This window comes from Mustela nivalis (genome assembly GCF_964662115.1).
Source record: "Mustela nivalis genome assembly, chromosome: 16".
In the NCBI taxonomy this organism is placed as follows: Eukaryota; Metazoa; Chordata; class Mammalia; order Carnivora; family Mustelidae; genus Mustela; species Mustela nivalis.
The window spans coordinates 55,697,938-55,719,935 of NC_139035.1; the positions used below are offsets into that span (position 1 = coordinate 55,697,938).

The window sequence follows — 21,998 nt, forward strand, 5'->3', positions numbered from 1 at the left end:
TCCAGTTTCATTTTTCTGCATGTAGATGTCCAATTTTCCCAATACCATCTGTTGAAGAGACTTTTTTCCATTGGACATTCTTTCATGCTTTGTTGAAGCAGGACCATAGAGTTGACCATAGAGTTCTGGGCTCTCTATTCTGTTCATTGATCTATGTGTTGTCTTTATGCCAGTACCATACTGTCTTGATGACAGCTTTCTAATAGAACTTGAAGTCTGGAATTGTGATGCCACCAACTTTGGCTTTCTTTTTCAATATTCCTCTGGATATTTAAGGTCTTTTCTGGTTCCATGTAAATTTTAGGATTATTTGTTCCATTTCTTTGGAAAAAAAAAAAGGATGGTATTTTGATAGGAATTGCATTAAACCTGTATATTGCTTTAGGTAGCATAGACATTTTCACGATATTTGTTCTTCCAATCCAGGAGTATGGAACATTTTTCTATTTCTTTGTGTCTTCCTCAATTTCTTTCATGAGTACTTTATAGTTTTCTGAGTACAGATTCTTTGCCTCTTTGGTTAGGTTTATTCCTAGGTATCTTATGGTTTTGGGTGCAACTGTAAATGGGATTGACTCCTTAATTTCTCTTTCTTCTGAGACATATTTATTTTTTACTTTGTTTCTGTTAAGTTCTATTTTATTTTATTTTATTTTATTTTATTTTATTTTATTTATGTATCTGATGGAGAGAGACACAGTGAGAGAGGGAACACAAGCAGGAGGAGGGGAGAGGGAGAATCAGGCTTTCTGCTTAGCAGGGAGCCTGATGCAGAGCTCTAACCCAGGACCCTGGGATCACCATTGGAGCCAAAGGCAGAGGCTTAAAGACTAAGCCACCCAGGCACTCTTCTGATAAGTTCTTATTTGTAGAACAAAAGAGATATAAGTCAATACAATACATACATAGTTGAATTTAACTTTATTCAAAAGAATTTTTCTCCCATATTGTGTGATCATGCCAACCATAGAGTTTTAAGAGGCTGTAATTATTTAAATTGTTCCATTTTTATATCTTCTTAATCTTTAAATAATTTTTGTATTACTCAAACATAATAATGAAATAATGTACTAATATTGAGATTAAATTTTTATATGTATCAAAGTTCTTGAATTTGACAGTCTTTTATTTATAAAGTTTAAATAAATTCCAATTTATATATAGATGTTCTGCAAAAAATAGTACATTAAAACAGCAAATAAGCATTACTTAGTATTTTGAATATCAATGTATTTTACCTCCATATGTTTTTAGTTCACACTCAGTAAAGTTCAAGGGCATCCAAGTATGAAATAGCTTGTGAGGAAATTCACATTGCTTTCTTAATTTGATTTAGTTGGAGAAAAGGACACTAGTTCAGAAAGTAAAACATCATCTTTAATAATTTTGGTTTAAATATAGACATTAAGTATTGTACATAGACTAGTAAATGTATATATAATTTTCCAAAAGTTTATGAAAGGAGTTGGCATTATAAAATACATTAATTCCCATTGACTATCTTACCTGCATCATAATACTATATAGACTTGCTTATGGGAAACATTGTTAAAAATAGTCAGAAAGGGAAATATGGCCTTTAAAAATAGCATGTGGAAAACCATACATTTAGGTATTTAGGATAAATGTTTATTAAATAAGTAATTTTAAAAGTAGGTCATCAATTACTGAGAAGAATGTAGTTGACAAATAATGATCCAAGTAGAAAGGAAATTTAATTCTAAGAATAGTAAACTTTTTAATGCACTAAAATTATTTACTTTGTTTATATCAAAATAAAATATGTACATAGTAAATGTAAAGCAAATATGTCCAAAGACATAGAGTGTAAAGTGGCATACTTGTGACCCACTCCTTCCCCATCCTTCATGTCCACTCCTACTTTCCAGAAACCACCATTTTCAATTCTTTTACCTTCTACCTAAATAATATGCTGTATCTTAATTTATCAGTTTTAGACTATTGACTTTCAACTATGGAAGATAGGAATTTAGCTTTTTTATTCCATCCTCTCCATGTTTTCTTTAAGTAATTCTAAATTGAGTCAACAAATATTCAGCCTTTCTATATTAGGTTTTTGGTTTGTTTTTTTTTTTAATTGTAGAAAGATTGTTTCTTATTAAGCCCTGAAGTGTTCTACAATAATATTTGTTTCTTGTATAACTTTTTGTATTTCCTGGAATAATTGCATTTATCCCCATTTGCTTGATTTTCTTCACACTTCTCCTCAAGTTTCCCTGTGCTCTCTAACAGGCTTTCAGTATAATTACTATCTTTGAAAATTCCATCCCACATGTAATTGATACTGATTGGATCTAGATTTTTTTTTATTTTTTTATTAACATAGAAAATTTTAAGTTGAAAGTTATCTCTACTCTGTTTTAAGCCTCTGGCATCTGTCATTCTGTTTGGGTGTAATTTACTTGCATTCTTTCCTAATTCTTTTCTACTTGTATTCTGAGATTCTTTCTCCTGGAGTTTCAATAGTAAGAGATCAAATTCTCTACATCCATTCTCAAGTTGGTTTGTTGTTGTTGTTGTTGCTGCTTTAAATCCTCTTTCTCTACTTCCATTGCATTGTCCCTTTGTTTTACTTCCTGGGAGCATTTCTTGGTGTTAAATTACAATTTTTCTATCAGGTTGTTTTTTTGTTTGTTTGTTTTTCCTGCTTCTGTATTATTCAGTAAAGCTCTTTCTTCTTTTTAATTTTTTTAAATAGCAGCCTGTACTTGCTTAATGCATGCAATATATATTTTAATGTCTCTTAGAATATTTTAGATTTTAATTATACTTTGTTCCACTTCTTGCATTGTTTCAAATTCATCTTTTTTTTTTTCTTTTTTATAAAAACTGTCTCTGTCTTTTAGGTTGGACGTTTTTCGAAAACATCTGTTAATCTTGGGCTGTTCATTATTAAAAATGAGACACTAAAATTCTAGTTGAAATAATGCATTATGTGCCTGGGTAAGGCTTATTTGATAGCCTTCACCTCAGAGGTAACTCTGTGGAGGGGCCGCTACTCATAGCCATTCAGTTTCCCAACAAAATTCCCTAATCTGCCAAATGTGCTAATGTTCTGGGAGTTGGGAATGGGGCTGCAAGGTAGTATGGTATTCTCAACATTCAGTGTGAAGACTTCCACTTAATTAGTGCCCTAACCCTTACCCTCTACTATGCCTAATGTCTCCAATTTTTGTTCTTGTTCTATTTCCACTCAGAAAACAGACCCCCCTTAGGAGAAGAATAAGTGAAACAAGATGGGATTGGGAGGGAGACAAACCATAAGTGACTCTTAAACTCACAAAACAAACTGAGGGTTGCTGGGGGGAGGGGGGTTGGGAGAAATGGGTGGGGTTATGGACATTGGGGAGGGTATGTGCTATGGTGAGTGCTGTGAAGTGTGTAAACCTGTGATTCACAGACCTGTACTTCTGGGGATAAAAATATATTATATGTTTATAAAAAAAAAAGAAAAGAAAAGAAAAGAAAGAAAGAAAGAAAACAGACCCCCTAAACATGGTAGAGAAGAGCAGGGAGGTTCCTGGGGGACACTTGAGAAGGAAGCTTAGAAATGTTCCTTACAGAGACTTTCAGCCAAACCCTCAGCCTCACTTTTGGCTTCTGAAATATCTGAAGATGCCAGTGCCTGAGGGTTCTAGGTTTTAGAAGGAAGAATACATTGGAATTTCACTGGAATGCAAACACAAAGGTATCTCTGTTCTCTGTTCCTTTTAGAACGGGTTTTTAGAACATTCCTCATCTGTTTCTCAACATGGCATCACTGCCATCTCCCAGTTTCATTGAAGATGTAGTTTTACAGATGTTTGTAATTCTCTGTTCTTGGGTGCGGATTTCTAATGGGATAAGATAGGGCAAGAAATTTATTGCTCTGCCATCTTAATACTGGAAGTCTTCTAGATGAGTAATTTTGAAGTACAGGTCTATACTCACAAGACTTTGGAAATAATTGTGTTACTTCCCAAAACAGAGCACCCAAAACATTTTGTTCATGCCAGTAGATTTTCATTTTAAAGTATATTTGAACGTGATAGATAAAGGAGATGAACACAGAAGGCCTAGACCCTGCCCCCAGGAACCTTATCATCTTGTAAGGGATATGAAAATGTGTGGAAATTACTGTGATACCAGCCAAAAAGCAAGGACAGTGAGGGTGAGAAAAGTGTGATTATGGACCATAGGCATGTAGATAGATCTCACTCACATCTGAGAGAGAAGGATTTCCAGGAGGGGGTAGCCTTTTTGCATGGAACTTAATGTTTGGGTAGGATTTGCACCTAGTGAGAGCTTAATAAATATTTCTGAATATAATTAATACTGTTCAACTTTGGTGGTTTTGACACTTTTCTTTCTACTTCTGTTCATGGTGAATACTCTCTTCTTCAGTGTGGTATATCAACTGCAATCAATTTCACTTATTCTTGTCCTAGTTTTCCTGAGAGGAATTAACAAAAGCGTTTTTATAGAGAAAATGTACCATTCAATGACAGTTATTGATATAGCCTATAATTACAAAAAAAAAAAAAACAACCCTTCCTGTGAGAATTCCATTATATTAATGATGCGTGTATATTATTAAGAATTATAAACATTGAGTAATAAAGCTTCAAGTTCACATGTTCCCAGATGTTATTTTGGGGCTTCTAGATTAGCCATTTTTCAAAAACATAAGCAGTAATTAGAAATCTTCCATAATTTCTTTCAGAAACAGCACTTGATTTTAATTCTTTCATTTAAAAAAACTTGTAAGAAAAAACAGTGTCAGAACTATTGACATTTTTATAGCTTGACAAAAATTAAGCATAATTAAAATGAAATATTTGTTGCACAAATTAAACTGCAATTAATATGTTTTCTGCCACTGCTTAAAGGATAAGATTAAAATGGTGTTGTTAGCAGACTCCCTGCTGCGAGACTAATTTCTTGATTTTCATACCACACAGTATCACAGACATTCTCACAGTAAAAGAGTAAACCAACAAGTAAAAAACATCATTTGATGAAAATGGTATACAGGAGGAGGTAGGCTAGCTTTTATGAAGGCAAGACAATATTACTTTTATTTTAAAATCCTATGACTAGTTGACTCCAAGGGTAAGATTTGTACTTTTAAAGCAATTTAAATAAGTAGAAAATTGCCCTTCATTTTGGTTAGCTGTGCCTTTTAAATGAGCTAGTTTATTGATTCAGGGGTGTTCGCATTTTCAGTTGGTACTTAGAAAATGAACAAGATATGTTATGCAGAGGCCTCCCCTCCAGCTAACCAAGGCGCAATAATAAATCCCATCACAAAAACTTAGATGTGAACACTTTCAAGGAACATGGAGGAAAAATTCATCTTTACTTCTTTTGTAGGGGGTTCACTTTTTCTCTCTGGAGCAAACAGTCGAAAGAAACAAAACAAAACAAAACCTAACCTTGACTAAATTTAGTTATTGCTATAAAAAAATTTTCTCCAGCTGCCACTTATTCAGATAATGCATCAAGTATTATTTCTATGTGAATATTTTTCTGGCTAATTACTTTTTGACAGGAGACACCATTTGTGGTTGAATGAAAGAAAGAAAGAACCATTATTAATAGTCCTCTTTATTTCTCCAAATCTCTCTCTTGGGCTGTGCTACTTAAGGGCTATAAATGCACCAGTGGGAATTAGAAGTTATGGGCCAGGCCCCACCACTGGTGCACTATTGCACACCTACCTCTTCGTGGGGAGCCAGAAAGGTGTCAGTGTGTGTTGCATGAGGATTGCACAGCCGTGGCAGTGCCTGTTGAGGACATGATGAATGGAGCTCTGTTCACAGACAAGGCCATGCTGCCCCTCCCTGCCACACTGGCTACAGAGAAAAGGCAGTGAACACAATGCATTATGCAAGGGCCTCTACTCCAGCTAACCAACAACTATGAATAGGTTCCATCAAAAAAAGACCTTGCTTGATGCTCACCTGCTTTCGGCACTGCTGATGTCAAGTGCACAAATAAGCTTTAGACATCAGAAAAGTCTTAAGGCAGATAACTCGGTCTTTTTAGGGTAGCTTAGTGGATTTAGGTTACTTGAAATGACACTAATGTTGTAGTGACAAATTGGTGGTTGTGATGTTCTTAGTTTGCATAGTTACATTCTCATCACCTTCAAGTTTGCTCAAATGTCATCTGAAACTAGGCATTCCTGACTACATGATTTGAAATTGCAGGCCCTTTCTCTAATTCCCTCAGCCCTTCTTCTCCCTACCCTGTTTCGTTTTCCCTCATAGCACTTACTGTTATCTGACTGATTTATTTACTTATTTTCCATCTGCAGTCACTAGAAATTTAAGTTTCATGACGACAGGAATTTTTGCCCAACTAATTTCATTGCTCTACAGCCTAGGATAGTGCTTGGCCTAAGTTGTCATTTAACTTTTTTTTGAAAGAAAGAAAGAAAAGAGTGAGTGAATAAATGAATGAAACCAGTTCTTTAAAGGAACAGAAAGAAGTTAAATAAATAAGATAACTCTTGGTGATGATATGAAAATCTAGGTTTGGTAGAGGGTTTTGAGAATTCTGTTCATTGAAAGCTTCATTTATACTCAGAAATGATACTGAAATGAAAATATCTTCACAAAACTCAAATGTCAGGTTATGATTGTATTATAGTATATAATTATATATAGTAATATAATTATATAAAATATAATTACACAGTTAATGTTCACAAAAAGTTATTTGCAACCCACTCTGTGAGGAATACTAAACAGTGCTGTGTATATCCCTTAGTTCATATTTTTATTTGTGTTCTCATTCATTCATTTGTTCATTCAGCATAGTTTGTGCCCTGGGAGGCATGGTATCTTTAGTGTTCTGGAGAATATAGAAGTCCACACAACAGTCAGTGCGCTGTGATAGAGCTTGACTATGCAGGAGGCACTCGGTAGATTCTTGTCTTTGAGGTGGTCATGATCTGTAGTAAGGTCCGCATGAACACTGAGTCAGTGAATCCTGAACCTAATACAGGGTTAGGTTCCTGAGAGCCTGTGGTCAACATTTCTGTCAACTAGCCAATACATAACATTGTTTTATGTGTGTTTCTGTTGAAACTAAGTAAATCTATATTGTTGATTCATTAGCATCTAACTCCCAGCTAACAGCACTGTAAGTCCTGCCTGAGTGCAGGTTAGCTAACAAACATCTTTTCTTCTCAAGGACACCCAGGAGCTCTAGACAGCAAGGCAGCCCTGTGCTTGGAAGTTCATTTTATATTATTTTATTTTATTTTTAAAGATTTTATTTATTTACTTGAGAGAGACAGTGAGAGAGAGCATGAACGAGGAGAAGGTCAGAGAGAGAAGCAGACTCCCCATGGAGCTGGGAGCCCGATGCGGGACTCGATCCCGGGACTCCGGGATCATGGCCTGAGCCGAAGGCAGTCGTCCAACCAACTGAGCCACCCAGGTGTCCCTTGGAGGTTCATTTTAAACAGTGAAATTACACAAAAGATGAAAAAGGTAGTACTAAAATTAGAGTGCAAGGGGACACTTACTTACAGAGTGAGAGCTGGAATGAAAAAGCAGGTCAGCTGGGATGTGTGTCTCAGGGGACTCAACTTTTTTCCACTCTGCTTGTATCTGTGAGTGATTGTGAAAGTACTATGGGTATTGATTTGGGGGCTACAGATGAATTTTAGTAAATTTGTGAATAAGGAATCTGAATAGTAAGGATCAATGGTTAGTGTTCTTATAAAGAAGTCATCATGGTATACATTGCTCTGGGATATTTCCTGGGAAATCTGAGCATTATCATCTTTGCAAAACAGAGTCCTATATTTCCTTTCAGTAATGATTTCTGAATCCTGATGGGTCAGGCACTCTAATGGTACTGAGTCACAATGAGAAGTCTTGTATTTCCATTCAGTCACGATTTATTGAGTCCTGATGGGTCAGACACTATTGGTGCTGGTGATGTAGTATACAAGACAAATACACCCTCATGTCCATTTACCATAGAGCTCACAGATTAGTATGTTACTCACTTTTTCTATATTTTCTCCTTTGCTGCTTCTTTTCTCTGTCTCTCTCTCTCACATACTCTCTCTCCTTCTCTCTGTCTTCCTGATTTCTCTCTTTCCCGAACACGTTTAGACGCAGATTACTGAAGATACTAATGGACCTGGGTATAGCATCTCCTGGCTGGAAAATGGAATATTCCAGAGGGTGGAGGGGACTTTAGAAGGACTCTCTTGATGATGGAGAACTGGGCACATAGTTTCCATCTCCTGTTGGCTTCTAGAGTGACAGGGTTGAATGAGAGGATGAAGAGGTGCTATTCTAGAAGGCTCACACTTGGAGCAGATTTGTGGTTTCCCCAAGGCTGTGTCTTTATCATTCGGTCATTCCTTCAGCCAAATAATATTTACCAAGCCCCTACCATACACTGTGTTAAACCTGGGGAATACAACTGTGAAAATCATGTGGTCTGTCTTTTAGCAGTTATTTCCCCTCTTGAGAATTGTCTTCAAGTACCAAATTATCTAGAGGCATTCAGTTTTTTCCTACTAAGAAGCATGCAGTATTTAAGAATGTCACAATCCTGGTCTCAGTTCTTACTCCCCATTCTAAGTGGTTTTCTTTTCTTTTTTCTTTTAAGATTTATGTATTTATTTGAGAGAGAGCACGAGGGCATGGGGGTGGGGCACAGAGGCGGTTCGCAGAAGGAGATGGGGAGAGAATCGCAAGCACACTCCATGCAGCGCACAGAGCTGACACGGGGCTCCATTTCACAACCTGAAGTCATGACCTCAGCTCAGACCAAAACTCTGACACTCAACCAAATGTGCCACTAGGCACCTCTGTAAGTGGTTTTCTGTAAGCCATTCCAATACTCTCTCTGAATACTTTTGCAGCCCATTTTCCAGTGCACTAACCATATACAAGCCCGAACTTTCCTTTAGTGCCAGCTTCATACAGCATTCCCTCTATTTAAAATGGGCTGTCTTTCTATATGAAAATAATGTTCTTGGAACCTCTTACCCTGGTATCATTAGCTTTGTTACCAAACCAACTAAAAAGCTACGCAGATCATTCTGAATACCAACATTATATCAAGTTGGATGTTCCATTTCAGAGACTTTTATTTAGATGACATTTTTACTGTTTTTAGTTGAAATTAAGTGGATAAGGCCACATTTTATATGTACAAATATATTTCTATATCTTGATCTGTTCCTTCTGATAAGATCTTTACATCCTATATCTCTCTTATTGTGGCCGTAATACACAGATACCATGATGGAATGAACTGGTCGTACAAGAAACTCCGTTACGTACCTTTCACTTTACATATCTGGCCTGCCATTTCCCACCTGTGCATTTATAACCAAGGCTATAACAATGGAGGAGGAGCATGAACTAAATAAAAGAAAACAGATAAAACTATTAAAACTGTAGCTAAGAAGAAAGATATATCCGCCGAGAAGAAAGGTATATAAAAATGGAAAAAGATTCAGCAGAAACTCAAATATATAATATTAGATTTTGGATATACCCAATTGAAATGAAACGTAGGAATGTGTATACCAAAGTCAGATATAAATAACCTTTGAATAAACAGCTGTTAAAGGTTATTCATTCACAACTAACTATTCCCTCCACCCACCCCACTTTTTAGGGTATCCGAGAATTTCTTAGTTTTGAAAATAGCTAACACTTATCAAGTCCTTGCTATATGCCAGACACTGTTTTAAATGCTTTATCTGTATGGACTCATTCATTTTAACAATACTATGAGTAAAGTGTTACTATTCTCATGTTATTTAATCTTATCTCTTTCAAATGAGATAAGAATTGCAGGGGTTAAATTAGGTGTCCAGGATCACAGAACTTTTAAGAATGAAGCTGGATTTCAAACTCAGGCAGCTTGGTTCCAAAGCAATACTACCTCAGGGAAGAAATCATAAGTTTTCAAACCACAGTTGCAAATACCACCCATGGTACGCTAAGCATAATGTAATATACACATGAACTTGGTTTTCTTTCCACATTCAGATTGACAATGTATCATGAAGTTGGGGTCAGCTAGAAATGGTTTCTTTGAGAACAAATGGTTTAATTGAAAGAATAACATGATAAATTCTAACACTATGGGATTGAGAAGAACACAAATAATAGAGAACACTTTAAGATGTTTTCCTGAAACTGCAGAGTGAACAGGGAGAAGACACTAACTCCTACAACTTTTTTTTTTAAGATTTTATTTATTTATTAGACAGAGATCACTAGTAGACAGACAGGCAGGCAGAGAGAGAGGAGGGAAGCAGGCTCCCTGCCGAGCAGAGAGCCCGATGTGGGGCTGCATCCCAGGACCCTGGGATCATGACCTGAGCCGAAGGCAGAGGCTTTAACCCACTGAGCCACCCAGGTGCCCCACTCCTTCTTTTAACCATACTCTTTTGTCAAAACTAGAAATACTCTTGCCATCATAACATCTTCCGCATGTAATGAGAGCAAAGTTTGATTGTACAGGAATAATGCCAGGCTATCTTTTAAGCCTGCCTACAAACTCTCATTTGAAGACTATGGAAAATTCTACGTGCAAACTAGACTTAATTGTGGTCTCATTCAGGAAGTATTTTCAGTTAAAATGAATTTAGTATTCAGCTAAAAGTTCTTTGCACCCCCCCTTTTTTTAAGTTCTAAGAAAAATCTTTGCAATGCTTTAGAGCTATTATTTGAATATTTAAAAAAATATTTTAAGTTGAACAGTATATGTATAACCTTTGATTTCTGTCTTGTCCTTCCAATCTCGGAGATTTTGTGCGCTGTAATGTTATCGGGACTGTCCTGCTTACCAACACTGAAGCAGGTTGTTTAAGTACTCAGTTGTGAGTATCTGGTGAAAACCTTAAATAACTAGATAAACAGCCCAGCTGCCAACCTAAAGTAATCTTACACTTAGGGGGTGAGTGGCCCAGGAAATTTGCTCTTTGTCATTTTGACTTGGGTTTGAAAATGGACCTGGGCTGCATTCCAGCTCAAAGAGCCGTTCACTTCCAAAGACTCCTAAATTGTCCCAAGGAGCTCATTTTAGCAGTGGATTATTTGTGTTTGGCTGGGCATCCTAATAGCAAAAGCTGTCTGTTTTGGCAAGCAAAGGCTATGGCAGGATTTAGAATTACTGTCCCCAGTGTTTTTCTTGATGAGGTTATTTTTCAGAAAAGCACTCCCCCCATTTTAAAAAGTGACACTGCATGAGTATTGTGCAGGTGGTTTTCTCGAGCTCAAAAGTTTCCCATGACAGGGTGGCCTATTTCATGTATCAGAGGCAAATTTTAAACACCAGCACCAAATTTTAAACACCAGCACCAGATTTTCTCCCAAACCAAAGCTTTCTTAATGGCATATTCTTCTTTTGCTATACCATAGGTAACGGTTACTGGTTAGCTAGGGCCAAGTAAGAATTTGGGGTTTTAAATTAAAAAAAAAAAAGTGACAAAGAATTTGTGAAAATTTTTTCTGTTACGGAATAGAGAGTGTAGGTACTTGAAAACTCAATGCCTGTTTATCTACACAACTATAAATGCCTGTTGTCTGACTCTCCCACTAGCCTGTGAGGTCTCCTGGGAAGACACTAAGTTTCAGTTACAACTAAGTTTAAGTTACATGCTGACTAGCATGGTACTTACACACTGTAGATGTTCAGATGTTAGTGAAAGGCCCAGGTGAGACCATAACACAGGGTTAAGTCATGCTTTACTCATTGTATTAGAGGGGTCCACAATTACATACACAAGAAGAGCCACAGGACTGAAGGCAGAACATGTTAGAATTTCTACTTACATTAAGTTTTACCTCAATTGTATAACTGTTTAACATGACATTTTGCTATCACAGTATTATACTTGTAAAATTTAAAACAAATAATCATCCTATGACCCAGCAATTGCACTACTGGGTATTTACCCTAAAGATACAAACATAGTGATCTGAAGGGGCACGTGCACCTGAATGTTTATAGCAGCAATGTCTACAATAGCCAAACTATGGAAAGAACCTAGATGTCCATCAACAGGTGAATGGATAAAGAAGATGTGGTATATATATACAATGGAATACTATGCAGCCATCAAAAGAAATGAAATCTTGCCATTTGTGACTACGTGGATGGAACTAGAGGGTATCATGCTTAGTGAAATAAGTCATTCGGAGAAAGACAACCATCATATGATCTCCCTGATATGAGGAAGTAGAGATGCAACACGGGGGGCTAAGGGGGTAGGAGAATAAATGAAACAAGATGGGATTGGAAGGGAGACAACCATAAGTGACTCTTAATCTCACAAAACAAACTGAGGGTTGCTGTGGCAAGAGGGATAGGGAGAGGAGGGTGGGGTTATGGACATTGGGGAGGATATGTGCTATGGTGAGTGCTGTGAAGTGTGTAAAACATGGTGATTCACAGACCTGTACCCCTGGGGATAAAAAGAGGTTATATGTTTATTAAAAATAAATAAATAAATAAAAACTAAACAAACAAACAAACAATCAGACATATATTCAGAGTGCTTGTTCAAGATATATTTTTTTAAAGATTTTATTTCATTTATTTGACAGAGAGAGATCACAAGCAGGCAGAGAGGCAGGCAGAGAGAGAGGAGAAAGCAGGCTCCCTGCTGAGCAGAGAGCCTGATGCGGGCCTTGATCCCAGGACCCTGAGATCGTGACCCGAGCTGAAGGCAGCGGCTTAACCCACTGAGCCACCCAGGCGCCCTCAAGATATTTTTACTGATGGGGATAATGATCAAAATCTTCTGAGTCCTTCTTCACTTCGTTACTGCTCCATAAGTAGTTTCTCATGGGAGCTTATGGAATTTATTTAATTTGAAATAAATAAAGAACGTAATAGGTAGATTATGAATAGACTTTAGCCATTGAAGGAAAAGGGGAGGAAAAAATTAGTGCTAAGTGCCAGATATTTTATCCTGGTTAATCCTTACAACAACCCTGCGAGACAGGTATCTCCATTTTATAGAAGATGAAGCAGAAGGAATCAGGAGGTGCTTCCTCTGCTCTTATTTTCTGGAATAATTTAAACAGAATTGGTATCATTTCTTCCTTATTTGGTAGAAAATATCAGTGAAATCATCTAGGCCTATTTGGGAAGATTATCAATTATTGGTTCAATTTTTTAAAATAGATATAGGCCTGTGCAGGTTATCTGTTTCTCCTTGTGTGAATTTTACTAGATTGTATCTTTTAAGGAATTGGTCTATTTCATCTAAGTTATCAAGTTTGTGATCATAGAGTTGTTCATAATATTCCTTTATCATCCTTTTTATATCCATGGAATCAGTCCTGCTGGTCCATTTTTCATCTCTGATATTAGTAATCTGTGTCTTCTCTCTTTTTTCTTAGCCTGGCAAGGTGTTGATCAATATTACTCTTTTCAAAGAACTGGCTTTTGGTTTTGTTGATTTTCTTTATTGAATTCGTATATTCAGTTTCACTGATTTCTGCTCTGATTTTATTTTCTTCTGCTTACTATAGATTTAACTTATTCTTTCTCTAGTTCCTAAAGTGAGAATTTAAATTAGTGATTTCTGCTGTGTTCAGTCAGTGCTATAAATTTCCCCCTAGGTACTCCTTTTTTTGCATCCCACAACTTTTGGTAAGTTGTACTTTAATTTTCATTTAGTTTGAAATATTTTTTTAAATTTCTCTTGTTGCTTCTTCTTTGACCCAAATGTATCTAGAGGTATTTTGTTCAACCTCCAAATATTTGGGGATTTTTCAGCCATCTTTCTATTGCTGATTTCTAGTTTCATTCCATTGTGATCTAAGAGTCTACTTTGTATGATGTATATTCTTTTGAATTTGTTGAGGTGTATTTTATGGCCCCAAATGTGGTCAATCATGATGAATGTTCCATGTGACCTGGAGAAGAACATGTCAGCTATTGTTGTCTATAAATGTTAGTTAGAGTTGATTGGTAGCTGTTCTTTTCGATTGTGTACCTACTGATTTCCTACCCCTGGATCTGTCAGTTACTTAGAAAGGGGTGTTGAGATCTCTAACTACTACAGTGACTATTTCTGTTGCAGTTCTGTTTTGCTTCATGTATTTTGATGCTCTGTAGTCACACATATACACATTAAGGAATGTTATGTCTTCTTTGAGAATTGACCCCTTTATTTTGAAATACCCGTCTTTATCACTGACAATTTCCTTATTCTGAAGTCTATTTTGTCTGAAATTAATATAGTTACTCCAGCGTTCTTTTCAATGTTAACATGGTATATCTTCTCCATCCCTTTACTTTTAAACTGTTTGTGTCTTTTTCATTTAAAGCAGGTTTCATGGAACCAGCATATAATTGGATCTTGTTTTTTTCCACAGTCTCTTTGCCTCTTTATTCATATATTTAAACTATTCCCATTTAAAGTGATTGTTAATATAGTCAGATTAATGTCTACTCTATTAGCTGTTTTCCATCAGTTACCTTGTTTGGTCTTTTGTTTCTGTTTTGTTTTTGCTTTCCACTCTTCCAGGCTTATCTAGTTTTATTCAGCATTTTACATGATTCCATTTTCTCTACTCCCTTGGCATATCAATTATACTTATTCAAAAAAATTTTCTATGTGTTTGCTCTAGACTTTGGAGTACACAAATAATACTCATCAAAGTTTTCTTTCAAATAACTCTGTACTGCTTCATACGTAGTTCATCTACCTTATAACAGATTATTCCAAACCCCACCCCATTCCTTATAGTATTGTAGTCATTCATTTAATTCATGCGTAAACTATAGTCCCTGATTATGTTCTATTTTCTATATTGTACATATTATGTATAATGTATGTATATTATTATTATTTTGAACAAAATGGCTATCTGAAAGGTAATTAAGAAAAAAATGAAAATAAAAGGCTTTATTTTACCTTCATTTATTTCTTCTATAATGTTCCTCACATCTTTTTATTTTTTCAGTGTTCCAGGATTCATTGTTTATGCACCACACCCAGTGTTCCACACAATACACGTCCTCCTTAATACCCACCATCAGACTCACCCAACTCCCCACTCCTTTTCTCCTCTAAAATCCTCAGTTTGTTTCTCAGAGTCCATAGTCTCTCATGCTTCGTCTCCCCCTCCACTGTGCCCCAATTCACTTTTCCTTTCCTTCTCCCAATGTCCTCCCTGTTATTCCTTATGCTCCACAAGTAAGTGAAACCATATGATAGTTGACTCTCTCTGCTTAACTTGGTTCACTCAGCATAATCTCCTCCAGTCCCATCCATTTTGGTACAAAAGTTGGGTATTTATCCTTTCTGGTGGCTGCATAATATTTCATGGTATATGTGGACCACATCTTCTTTATCCATTTGTCTATTGAAGGGCATCTGGCCCTTTCCACAGTCTGGCAACTGTGGCCATTGCTGCTATGAACACTGGGGTACAGATGGTCCTTCTTTTCACTACATCTGTATCTTTGGGGTAAATACCCAGTAATGTAATGCTTCTCACTTCTAACCTCTTTCATTTTCCTTCTCTCTGATAACTTCAAAGTTTTCTTTCTTTAGAAAAGAAATTGTATTTCTTACACAGGAGGGTGACCCGTGACAAATCTCTTCATTTTTTTTTTAATTTTTAATTTTTTATAAACATATATTTTTATCCCTAGGGGTACAGGTCTGTGAATCACCAGGTTTACACACTTCACAGCACTCACCAAAGCACATACCCTCCCCAATGTCCATAATCCCACCCCCTTCTCCCAAACACCCTCCCCCCAGCAACCCTCAGTTTGTTTTGTGAGATTAAGAGTCACTTATGGTTTGTCTTCCTCCCATTCCCATCTTGTTTCATTTATTCTTCTCCTACCCACTTAAGCCCCCATGTTGCATCACCACTTCCTCATATCAGGGAGATCATATGATAGTTGTCTTTCTCTCCTTGACTTATTTCGCTAAGCATGATACGCTCTAGTTCCATCCATGTTGTCGCAAATGGCAAGATTTCATTTCTTTTGATGGCTGCATAGTATTCCATTGTGTATATATACCACATCTTCTTGATCCATTCATCTGTTGATGGACAAAGATACAAACGTAGTGATCCAAAGGGGCACATGCACCCGAATGTTTATAGCAGCAATGTCCACAATAGCCAAGCTATGGAAAGAACCTAGATGTTCTTCATTTGTTTTTGAAATGTTTGTCTGCAAGTCTTTGTTTCTCCTTTGCTTTTGAAGGATAATTTTTCGGATACAGAATTGTAGGTTGGTGATTATTTTCTTTTAACACTTTCTTACTCCACTCTTGCTTGCGTGGTTTCTGCAGAGAAGTCCAATGTAATAATGTAATTCTTATCCTTGTTCCTCTATCTGGAAGGTGGTTTCTCACTCCACCCCGCCTTTGGCTTTTTTTGAGAATATGAACGCATAGGTGTAAATTTTTGATGGTCTCTGAGCTTTCTGAATCTGGTTTCATGTCTGTCATTAATTTAGGAAAAAATTTAACCATTATTACTTCAAACATTTCTTCTTCTTTTCTTTATGTCTTCTCCTTCTGATATTCCCAGTATGCATAAGTTATACCTAATGTGATTGTCTAACAGTTCTTGCATATCTGTTCCATATCTTGCATCTGCTAGTTCATCTTTTTCGTTCTCTTTTCCTTTTGCATTTCAGTTTTAGAAATTTCTCTGATTCTTTCCTCAGCCATGTCCAGCTCCTACTGAATCTATCAAAGCCATTTTTTATTTCTATTATAGCATTTTTGATTTTTAGTGTTTCCTTGGGTTCTTTTTTAGCTTTTGTGTCTCTGCTTGCTTTACCCTTGTGTTCCTGTGTATTGTCCATCTTTTTACATTAGCACCTTTAGCATATCAGCCGTAGTTAAATCCCCGTCTGACAATTCCAACATTTCTGCATGTCTGAGTCTGTATCTGATGTTTGGTTTGTCTCTTCAGATTTTAGTTTTTGGGGGTTTGTTGTTGTTTGCCTTTTAGCATGAGTTTTAATTTTTTGTTGGACTCTAGACATGATATATCAAGTGGAAAGAACTAAGGAACATAGGACTTCAGTGTGAATGTTTATGTTTTCTGCCAAGGAATGAGGCTGTTGCTGTTCACTGTTGACTATAGCTGTTGTGTCAAAGCTAAAAATTTTCTTCAGTGTCCTTTTCCTTCTCTCCCTGCTTTTTTGTTTTGTTTTGTTTTGTTTTGTTTTGTTTTGTTTTTTGAGTGTAAATAGAGACTCTTAAATGGGGTCTCAGACTTTTAGTTATTTTGGCTCTGATCCCTGTGTTATTACACAGCAGCCTAATGATGAGTTGGTAAGTTGTGGGAAGGGGAAATTCCATAGTCCTATGATTAAGTCTCAGTCTTAGTAAGTCTTATTTCTCTTCCTTTGTATCAGTCAGGCTTTGATGATCCCTCAGGCTGGTAAAATATTTGCACTCCAGACAGGCTTTATTAAGGAGAACAGAGAGCTCAAATGGCTACTTTTGCCCTCCCTCTGCTGGAAGCAAGAGTGAGGTTCACAGTGTGAACCCGGTAGGCCTCCTAGTAGTAAAACTCAGGACAGCATGGGAACCCCAGTATGATAGGGTGCCTCAGAGTTCTTAACTCTCAAATGGCCCACCCTGAGCCACCAGAAATTTGTCAGTTATGGTGGAAGGTATTCCTGTGATACTTTCTTTGGTGCACTTCTCTTTCTGAACTTCTGCTCCCAGTAGCTTGTGAACCTTGGTACCTGCCTGTCTCTCCTCCTTTCAAGGCAGAAGTTTGCCCTGTGACCTCAGTTTTCTGAAGGATCTAAGAAGAGTTGGTTTGAAATCTGTTCAGCTTTTCCTGTTGTGATGATGGGAGTAATGACTTCCAAACTCTTTTACATATTGGACCAGAAACTAGAGTCCACATGAGTAAACAAATTCAGGTAGATTCAATACCTCAGCCAAGCTGAAAACACTAGTAAGTGGTAGTCCAGGGATTCCCACTTGGTTCTGGGTAGGCTAGAGCTTGGCATGGGGCCCAGCACGTGTTTGACAAATGAATCAATAGCTCCAAAGCCAGGCCAGAGCCCTTTCTACTATATAATACCACCATTGTCAAAAGTCAGTGATTAGGTGATGTCTAGGGTATCAGAGAATAGAGAATAACCAAATGAAAACTTCATCAATAAAAAAAAAAACATTCTTAATGGTATTAGAGAAGGAAACAAAAAATTACTTACATAATAAGGGAAAGAATTACTATAAAGTAAGCCTAATCAGCACCAGAATACTTTGGTCAGTGTGGACAACTAACTGAAATGTAAGAGGTAAATAAACCTTGGACTACACTATTTCATTTCTATCAGTTTGGTAAGCTGCTTCTAGAAGGGTGTTCAGAATATGAAAGTGGTTTACAAGACAGATGCAAGGTTGATTTGGAAAGTGAGGCCTTTGGAGGAAGAGCCCTCTGTTTCTGGAGAAGCAGCAGCTGAGGGTCCGTTGAATAGGCCTCTAAGCACACGAAGAGCAGGCCCACCTCCGACATTTGCAGAGCCCAAGGTCAGAGCAATGGAAGCCACGTAGTATATGATTGAAAAGTTACAAATCAAGTTAACTGTTAAATAAATATGTTCTGTCATTCTGTCATAATAAAAATACTTTTATGGGGTGCCTGGGTGGCTCAGTGGGTTAAAGCCTCTGCCTTTGGCTCCAGTCATGATCGTAGGGTCCTGGGTTTGAGCCCCACATCGGACTCTCTGCTCAGCAGGGAGCCTGCTTTCTCCTCTCTCTCTCTCTCTCTCTCTGTCTGCCTCTCTGCCTACTTGTGATCTTAATCTCTGTCAAATAGATAAAATTTTTTAAAAAATTAAAAATTAAAAAATACTTTTATAACAACATCAAGTACAAGATCATATGAAATTAAGAATGAAAGTTGGCAAAATATCAAAGATAACAGAATTTACTAATTGTTCCCATGACTTGGTTATCTGTTGGTTGGGTGAGTAATAAAATAAAGACATGCAAGTTATGCATAATTATGTATTCCATATAATTTATTTTCTTGTATTTCAGCAGAATCATTAATTTATATTTTTTTAAGTTTTATTATTTTTAGAATCAAGATCTTAATTATTATATTATCAATAATGATATAAACCAGATTTTAAAAGAAAATTTAAATCTATTTAAAGCATGTACAGTTTGAATATATTTTTAGCAATTGTCAATTAAAGTAAATGTAAAAAACAAAAATTTAAACTTACTTATATATCTAAAAAATGAGTTACTTTATGTATTCAGAATCATGTTATGTCAAAATGAGGAATAAATATAATTAATAAATATCAAAAGTTTAAACTAAGATCATTTAGATAAATTTAATATTTTCATTTACTTTTTTGAAATTTAAATTATTACATGTATTTATAAAACTGAAACTATTCACAGTCCTAGGTTTCTGAGTTCATCAAGTGCCTACATAAAAAAATCACTACCATGCTTCACACATATACCTAAATTTCATACATTCAAATTTAAGAGTAGTTTGAATTATTTACTGTTGCAAAATATTCCTTCTGTGTCAAGGGCAACTCTCGCAAATACGGTATCAATTCCTGAGTACTTCTGGAATCACAGTTTGGAATAAAAAGAAAGCAAGAGTATGGCTGTTTGGTGCCCCAGAAAAGTAATGCTCAATTATGTGAAGTTCTACTGCATTTATGCTATCCAAGAGGAAGAATTTTATTCAAATTGATTGTTTTTTTTTTTTTAATCTAAGCATCTTTGTCACTTAAATTCATTTCATCCTTGAAAGCAGTGTCTGTTACAGCATAACTGTCCTTCATGTCACTTGGGCTTAGTCACTTTCATTTCACTAACACAGAGCAACAGATGTGAGCTGCCCCCTGGGGCCTGAATAGCATTAGTCATAAAAACAGATACTTAGGGTTCAGAGCTCCGCTGCGCCAGGGTAGAGAGCCAGGTCCCTGGCGGCAGACACACTCGCGTGTTCTTTGGTACCTTTATGTTTTGTGTGTTTGTAATGTACGACCCTCTCTGAAAGAGGTGGGCTCAGGGTGGAGGTCCTTCTTCCAGGGTTTTCTTAAAGGGAAAAAAGGCAAAAACTGTCCCAAATCGTCTCCATTGAGAAAAGACTCCCGTAGGAGGAGACACATACAGCTTTATCTGGTCTGACTGTTATTTGCAATATTCACTGTTGATTTAGTACTTTACTTCTTTAATTTATTTGCCTTCTTCACATGCATGAAGGGCATTTTTATCCTCAATCAGATGCTGCTTCTCTGGTTACTGACTAAAAGAATGATTTCCCCTCTAAACACCTGTAACATTCCTTTGAATCAGTGCTGTGGTACTTGGCACAGTATATCACCTTTCCTGTTTGATTCATTCCGGTCAACAAATGTTTATTTATTTATTTTTAAAAGATTTTAATTGTTTATTTGACAAAGACACAGCAAGAGAGGGAACACAAGTAGCGGGAGTGGGAGAGGGAGAGGCAGACTTCCCACTGAGCAGGGAGCCCGATGTGGGGCTCTGTCCCAGGTCTCTGGGATCATGATCTGAGCTGAAGGCAGACGTTTAATGACTGAGTCACCCCAGGCGCCCCAACAAATGTTTATTTTTTACAAAACAAAGTACCTACTCCTATGAAGCTTATGCTGTCATGTGAGACACAAGATAAATAAATATGTAACATTGAGGAAGGGTAATTAAGAAAATAGAGGCCAGTTGAGGTGATAGAAAGTTTCAGGAATGCTGTTTTGTATATCCAGGTAGTGTGGGAGGGCCCCTTTGAACAGAAATGCAATAAAAGGAGGGAGTGAGCCATGGAAATAAGTGGAGAAGAGGCTGTCTGGATGGAGGCATCTGTAAGTATAAAGACAGAGAGGAAATGTGTCCAAATAAACAGAAGTGTTGCTAAAGAAGACTGAATGAGGGGAAATGTAGAGGAAGGTAAGCCACATCAGAAAGGACCCCAAAGCACAGCTATGTGGGGGCCTGATAGGTCAAGATAAAAAGTACAGATGTGTGAGTTTCTTGAAGACAGGTAAGTGCATCTAGCCTTTGCATCGCTCAGAGATTTTTAATAACCCATAGCTAGGGCAAGCTATGTGTCTGAGGAAGCTTCAGTCCTTCTGGCTTTCAGCTGATAAAAATTAACTGCCAATTTTGTCTTATTTGAAGATATGGTGGGAAACTTGAAGTGTAGTTAAGTATCTGTCTAGAAATTTAATATGATATAAATTATAATGAAATAATAATAGAAAGACAAAGTCAATAAGATCTCTGTGGTAATCTTTGATCTTTTTTCTTCCCAGGATTTCCAAACTGTATTACCATCATTTGATCTCTTCTCAAAGTATGGAAAATTATATTCAAAAGCTGGGCAAATTATCTAAAGGTACGCATTTTTGATAAGAAGGACTTCAAAAAGTATGTTAAAAAATTTAAAAAAATCAAGATTGACTTTAATTCTCAAGCATTTTTAAAACCATGATATAATGTTTATATATCATATGACTCCATTTTTCACTCTAATTTAACGGTTTTTAACATTCAAAAATGACATTTTATTTTTCAAAGATTTTCTCCAAAGAAAACTCAAAATATATTAATAAAATTGACAAAAATCTGAAGTAGCCTTTTTCTTTAAGTTAATTAATACAATAAAATTGTTTTACACAACTCAGTGAAAAAATATTGGTAGTGTCCAAAAGCTAAAATAGTTTAAAATACTATTTCAGTATGTGTGTTATTTGAAGTATGAGTTGTCTTTAGGGGATTCCAAATACAGAGTGTCTAGGATCTCTGATTATCAGAGTTAACAGTAGAGAGAAGAACAGAGATACCCACATACACAAAAGATCACAGAAGGAGCTCTCAGTGAAAACTGTTTAATTGTTGAGGAGTCATGGAATAGGAAGTGATTAGAATCAAAGTAAGACTAATTAGGTGCTCTGGCACTTTCAGCCTAATGTAAAGGAGGTGTTAGATG

At 36.5% G+C, this 21,998-nt stretch overlaps 1 protein-coding gene across 7 annotated transcripts in view; it reads left to right on the plus strand.

Annotated features, from left to right (window-relative positions):
- SPATA17 (spermatogenesis associated 17) overlaps positions 1 to 21,998 on the plus strand; it is a 204,147-nt gene that overhangs the window by 155,786 nt on the left and 26,363 nt on the right. For 5 of the 7 annotated variants that reach the window (XM_082703007.1, XM_082703005.1, XM_082703002.1 and 2 more), the window contains one exon: positions 21,322 to 21,404. In XM_082703007.1, coding sequence (XP_082559133.1) covers positions 21,322 to 21,402 — 81 coding nt within the window. In that variant the 3' untranslated portion in view covers positions 21,403 to 21,404. Of the gene's footprint in view, positions 1 to 21,321; positions 21,640 to 21,973; positions 21,993 to 21,998 lie in introns of those variants that run through there. The other 2 variants (XM_082703006.1, XM_082703003.1) reach the window with 2 other exon arrangements.